Source organism: Phyllostomus hastatus, unplaced genomic scaffold (genome assembly GCF_019186645.2).
Source record: "Phyllostomus hastatus isolate PE091 unplaced genomic scaffold, TTU_PhHast_1.1 phas_contig_551, whole genome shotgun sequence".
NCBI lineage: Eukaryota > Metazoa > Chordata > Mammalia > Chiroptera > Phyllostomidae > Phyllostomus > Phyllostomus hastatus.
In genome coordinates, this window is record NW_025333909.1 from 11,270,625 (window position 1) to 11,277,506 (window position 6,882).

The 6,882-nt window shown below is 43.4% G+C and overlaps 1 protein-coding gene across 1 annotated transcript; it reads left to right on the forward strand.

Annotated features, from left to right (window-relative positions):
• The first annotated feature begins 290 nt into the window (after positions 1 to 290).
• Positions 291 to 3,159, forward strand: PABPC5 (poly(A) binding protein cytoplasmic 5). The gene is made up of 2 exons (XM_045847461.1): positions 291 to 307; positions 844 to 3,159. The coding sequence occupies exon 2, from the start codon at positions 967 to 969 to the stop codon at positions 2,113 to 2,115; it is 1,149 nt and encodes a 382-aa protein (XP_045703417.1). The 5' UTR covers positions 291 to 307; positions 844 to 966; the 3' UTR covers positions 2,116 to 3,159.
• Positions 3,160 to 6,882: the final 3,723 nt, after the last annotated feature.

Below are 6,882 nucleotides of genomic sequence, written 5' to 3' on the forward strand. Positions count from 1 at the left end.
TGGGAAGTTACTTAGCAGGGTTCCGGGTTCCCTCGCGCCCCGCCCTGCCACCGCGACAGGCTCTGCGCCCCTGGGTCTGTCTGTCCGGCGGAGACCTTTCCCCCACCCCCGGCCGTCTGTCCGCGCCGCGCCCGCCCGCCCGCCCGCCCGCCCGCCCGCCCGCCGCGCATCTGCCCCTCGCCGCTGACTCCGCCCCGCATCTGTCCGGACCCGCCTCGCGTCGGAGGCGACCCAGTGCGCTCCTGCCAGTCAGTCCCTCCGGACCTGCGGCGAGTCTCAGGCTGCCGAAATCAGCGTGCGTCACTCGGTCCGTACCCAGTGGGCGTCTTGGGTATCTGGGCGGTCTCCGGGCCCCCGCGCGCGTGTCTGTGTGTCTGTGTTTCTGTCCGATCCGCCGCGTGCAGCCGGCCGGCCCCGCGCGCCAAGTGCCCGGGGTGCCCTTTCGGGGACGCCGAGCGCGCGCGGCGGCCTTGGCGAGCCGGGAGCCCGCTGGCGACCCGCCCGGCGGCCGGCGGAGGAATACGCGCTCGGCCCCTGCCCCTGTGGATGCGATTTGCAGCCAAGAGGAGCTGGAGGCCTGTGTTTTTGCAGAAAACGGGTCGCGAGGCCTCGATCTGCCGTGGTAGATGCAGGCAGTCGGGCAGCTGCTTGATGCTTTCTTACGATTTAACAGCAGAAGGGAAACGGCTTTGCTCCTGCTGGCTTTGGAAGCCGACTGTAAATCTCAGAGGGTGCAAATTCGGAGTCCCTTAGGCGGAAGAGAGTCCTTACTGGGATGCCTTTTTGTCTGATGCGTTTGTGCCGAGCCTGCTGACCAGGGGTTTCTGAACTTCATTTTCTCAGCCTCAACAGTGTCACTGGGTCTGCCGTTGGCTGTTTGTGTGTGCGAACAGCTGCCGGGCCCGTAGCTTTGAGAAAGCATCCTTCTCTCCCTGCCAAGAGGGCCTCCTCTCTGCGCTCCGAGAGATGGGCAGTGGGGAGCCCAATCCTGCCGGCAAGAGAAAGAAATACCTCAAGGCCGCCCTGTACGTGGGTGACCTGGACCCAGATGTCACCGAGGACATGCTGTATAAGAAGTTCAGGCCTGCTGGCCCCCTGCGCTTCACCAGAATCTGCCGCGACCCCGAGACCCGCAGTCCCCTGGGCTATGGCTACGTGAACTTCCGCTTTGCCGCCGACGCCGAGTGGGCCCTGAACACCATGAACTTCGATCTGATCAACGGCAAGCCTTTCCGCCTCATGTGGTCGCAGCCCGACGACCGCCTAAGGAAGTCTGGAGTGGGGAACATATTCATCAAAAACCTGGACAGGTCCATAGACAACCGGGCCCTGTTCTACCTGTTCTCGGCCTTCGGGAACATCCTGTCGTGCAAGGTGGTGAGCGACGACAACGGCTCCAAGGGCTACGCCTACGTGCACTTCGAGAGCGTGGCGGCCGCCAACCGCGCCATCTGGCACATGAACGGCGTGCGGCTCAACAACCGCCAGGTGTACGTGGGCCGCTTCAAGTTCCCGGAGGAGCGGGCGGCCGAGGTGAGGACCAGGGACCGGGCGATCTTCACCAACGTGTTCGTGAAGAACCTGGGCGACGAGATGGACGACGAGAAGCTCCGGGGCCTTTTCAGCGAGTACGGGCCGACGGAGAGCGTCAAGGTCATAAGGGACGCCAGCGGGAAGTCCAAAGGCTTCGGCTTCGTGCGCTACGAGACGCACGAGGCGGCGCAGAAGGCCGTGCTCGACCTGCACGGCAAGCCCCTGGACGGCAGGGTCCTGTACGTGGGGCGGGCGCAGAAGAAAATCGAACGGCTGGCCGAGCTCCGGCGACGCTTTCAGCGGCTGAAAGTCAAGGACAAGAACCGGCCCCCCGGGGTGCCCATCTACGTGAAAAACCTGGACGAGACCGTGGATGATGAGAAACTGAAGGAGGAGTTCTCTGCCTTCGGATCCATCAGCCGCGCCAAAGTGATGGTGGAAGTCGGGCAGGGCAAAGGCTTCGGGGTCGTGTGCTTCTCGTCGTTTGAGGACGCTATCAGAGCGGTGGATGAGATGAACGGGCGCGTGCTGGGCTCCAGGCCGCTGCACGTGAGCCTGGGCCAGGCCAGGGGCAGGTGGTGAGAACACCAGCGACTGCTCAGTCTGTTTCGGCCTTAAGCTGCTGCCTGCTTACTTCGGGTGACTTGTGATACGAGGTTCCTTTATGCCAGTTCACAGGTGTTTTTTTAACAGCGAATACTTTCTTTTGAAACAAGTGACACTAGAAAACCATGTTCATTTTAGTGAAGAACATCATTTCTAACTGTACAACTGTCATTTTGTACTATTTTTGGATGTACTACTCTTAGGGATATGGAGAATAAAATGCATTCCCCCGCTCATTTGTTTTCCGAAATGAGTCAGGGTGACGTGACTGACCGAATACATTTCTTTCCTTACTTTCCATAATACTACTACATTTCATTTCTTCTGTGTTCCGATTCTCAAAATGGTTGATCCGTCTGATTCTATCACACTGCAAACTCCTCACTTGCTTTCTCAGTAATCAGTAGTGCAGGGGACATGTATGGGATGCACAATTTCACTTTAAATTATTACTTCACATGGCTATTCTGTTCAAAAGATGTACGCTTTGTTTCTTCCCTTTATTTATTTAAATTATTTTCACTTTCAAAGACATTTTGGGCATACCACAAACTTACCAGTGACTATGACTAAGTGTCAGGGGTTTTCTTTGTGACCTTAATACCCAGTGACACAAGCATATGAACAGCTTAGGCATTAATGATTTCAATTATGCGTTTCATCTTAAAAACTTTTCCTCACACATTTGATATTTGACACCATTTTCAGGAGCATTCTTATGACTCATTTTTCTAAACTCCTTTGTATGTATACTTGAAGAGGATCTATTCAAGTTGTCATTCTCTCTTGTAGACTGTAAAATCTTCACAGACATTTCAAAGTGAAGGAAAAGGTCAAGTCCCTTGACCTCATCTATCATATGAGAGTTATTAATCCACTGTGCTTCTCTTTCTGTGCAGTCGCTTGACAGTTGGTACGGAATGTTCTGTCCTTTGTTAACGGTTACATTTCTCGGCTATGCATTTTCTGGATTTCCCTTGCTCTTCCTGTCTACGATCCATCCATATTACACCTAGTTTTCTGTTTCCTTTGGACGGGCTTTCTTTCAATATGCATTTTGAAGCAGAGAAATAAACGCCTAATTTTTGTAACATTTACATAATTCATTAAAAAATGTTGATTCACTCACACCACAGATGGAACCATAAGAAAATGTTTTGTTTGTATTCTCAGTTTTTATGTCTTTACATAAAAATCTTTAGATCCATACAAAATTCAATGTAAGTGTATGATTTGTTAACGTTTCTGTTAGCAATTTGCCCACAAAATAAGGAGAGTAAGCTATTTCTATGTAATTATCTATAAATTACATGTATATTCATTATTAGATATTTTCAAATGGAAATCACTTTTTAAAATTTTAATCATAGTACCTGTTGATTGTAACAAATGCACACAATGCAAAAATTTATAAGGACAGTAAAATTCCCATAGTTCAGAGATAACTAATATTGATATTTTCTGTATGTAATATGCTTCTATGCCTTTTTTCCTGTTTATGCACAGTTTTACAAACAAAAAGAAAACATACTTCATGTACTGTGATGTGTTTTGCTAAAATTTTCAACATGATCATGTTTTCACGTCAATAAATATTGATCTGTACCATCACGTTAGTGGCTGCATAGTATGTTATGTGTGGATGTGTACGATAACCTATCCAAATACTTCAGCATTGAATATGAAATGTATAGCATTTTCAGTACATTCTACATTTGTAAGCAGTGCTGTGAAGAACATCCTCACTTCAAAACATTTTTTAGTTATGTGCACTTGAAAAAATATCTGTAGCATGTAAAAACTTAAATCTAGAAAAATAAAACTACATATCATATTGATATATGTACCAAAATTTTGAAAAACAGGATATAGTCTTTGTATAAACTAACCAAAGAAAAAGTAAAATAATGGGATATAATTTTTTTCATACTTTATGGGCCTACTTGCTCTGTGCCATTATAATCTTTAAAATACATGAAAATGATATAACTCCAAAACAGATTTAAAATAATTACAGTGGTAATGATTTTCCCTATGTACTCTATTCCTTTTTACCCATTACCAGTTTTCATTTAAATTTATACACCTGCAGTCTTAGTGTTAATCTCAAACCTTTACAAATGCTTTGAATCAATATCAGTCCAAGATTTCAAGAAAGTTAGAATATTGAAGTTTAAGCATTTAATACATTTTGGGAAATTAGGTATTTAAATTAGGACTATTTTCAAAAATTAGCCAGTATCAAGAAAAGGAGTAATTAAAATAGACCCAAGTACAGGTAAAACAAACCTCTTAGGGCCCAGCAAAGCAGAAATACCTGAGAAGCTTTTCAAACTTATAGTTTTCTTTTTTAACCACATTTAATAGGTTCCTAATAATTAAGGCTTCCCAGAGAGAGCCAAACTACTGAAAAAGCTTAAATCCATGACAAAGCATCAAAAATAGGTTATTGTCCATTTCCTAGCACAAGATAATTGTGAAAGCCAGTAAAACTATATCATCAATGATCAGTCTAGAATGAAGTATGCAGTGCAAGAATGAAGTATGCTTTTTGTGTATCATTTCCCCAATCCCTCCCTTTTCAAAACAATCACTTCTACAAATTTCAAATGTGCCCAGGAAAAAGAAAATTATAAACCTTGCTTTTGTGATTGTAAGCCATCATATTAAATGTTATTTTGAGGAGGCTTTTCTGTACAGGGAGTTTCATCCATACTGGTGCCTTTCTGATTATATTTACAGTTAGGGGGACAAATAAATCTTACATGCATAGGTGATAGTTTTATCCCAGTGGAAAAAAAAAGAATCTTTTAAGGGAATACCTAGGAATGCAGTGAATACCATGTCACCTATAAATAAAAGGCCTCATTTAAGGGAATAGAAACGTATTAGTAAATGACTCAATACAGAGGATATGAATATTCCCAGTTGTATCACACTACCTGTAATATAGTTAGCATTCCATGATTACTTGTTGAATTAATGAATACATAATCTATACATCCTATCCTTCCATTTGTTTGTTTTCCAATTCACAGTATTTGGTAAGAGAGATGAGTTATTGAAGAACAAGCCGTTTTTATTAAATCTCACCCTATGAAGAAATAATTGAAAAATGGTTATGTAGACAGTTGCTTCTCACATAGTGTGACATAGATTCATACTTATACTGTTAGAGTATCATCGATATTTCCACGTCTCACACTCTTTCCTTCGTTATTTTAAGTGCTTGGTTGATGGGCCTGTCTTAGACAAAGCTTCTAATAATTGACATATATTAAAGCATCTTTGTAGAATAACTTTTAAAAATAAATTAGTTTTTGTTTCACAGAACTTTGATCCTACATTGAACCAAAAGATCACATTAATCCCTGGGAGACTTTGGTTGTGCGTGTGAAATGAACTCATCCCTACACACCTCAGGGGGTGTGTACTTCCCACTAAGTGTAACCTTCCAAATGGTTTCTCGAAGCCTCGAGAAAGCTAATGTCTCTCACTTGGCCGCAGGGGGTCATGGTCAGCGGTTAGATATAATCCCGTTACCACTGGAAATCTAAAAAAAAGGCCCAACTAACTGAAACATACAACTACTGAGGATATAATTCCTATGAAATTTTAAAAAATAAACTCCAAATGCTTTAACTCTTATAAGTCAATTTCAAAGTTCTCCCATTTGGCACCAGAAAAAAAAAAAAGGCATCAGAGTTCTCACTAAATTTCTCATCAAAACTTTGGACCTCTGTAGTTTATTGAATTGTTGAAAAAATTATTTTAAACCTGTGAGAACCAGGCTGAGTGAATAGTCAGAGTTAATTCGTTTCTTTGTTTTAGGACGAATACTAAGGGAAACATCAGATGCTGGCTATTTTTGTATTAAAAAAGGCCTTCCATTATATAGACTAAATAACTTTACATCCCTTCGAGATTGAATTGAAACTTTCAAAAGGGTAAATTGTACTTTTGAAAAATCAAGGGCTTTTAAAATCAACATTTGGGGACATTTAAAAAGCAATTTTAAGTGAATTTACATAGAATGGCAAATAGAGAGAGGGGTAGGCAAGCTTTTCTTCTTCAGGGATTCGGGAAGCCTAAAATATATCCCTAATTGGTTTTCTTACACCACCATCTATTCTGTGTTAATGTCCTTCAATAAAGGAACAACTACTGATGTTTTTGTGATGAAAGACAGCTTTATTACACTAGGTCGGGGAGATACCAAAGCAATGTCTTCCCCATTCATTGAAGCATTTTGAAAAACAGCCTATTTGCAAATTAACTCAAGAATAATTCAAGGAACAGGCATAGAGAAATAAAGAGTAATTTAAATGTCAGAAATGGGAATTAATGCCATGAAGACAGTAAATTTCTGCCTTGTTCCTTATCTCCCTTAAGGTGAAGCTGTATGAATACATTACATTCACTTTGTATGGTTATTCTGAACTGATTTGACTATCTCAGTGACATTAAATCTCAGGAACAGTTTGTAGGTGACTTTTTTAACTAATTATTGATGCTAATCTGCTCCTCTCTACCTTTTTTTTTTAAGACTTTTCATCGATTTAGGTTTTAGAGGGGAAGGGAGGGAGAAAGAGAGGGAGAGAAACACTGATGTGTTGCCTCTCAGGGGCCTGGCGCCTGCAACCCGGGCACGTGCCCTGACTGGAAATGCCCACCAGTGGTTTTTGCCTAAAATGTGGTTTTAGGATGGTGATTGCTCCTTCCAAAGCTGCGATCAGTTGTAAG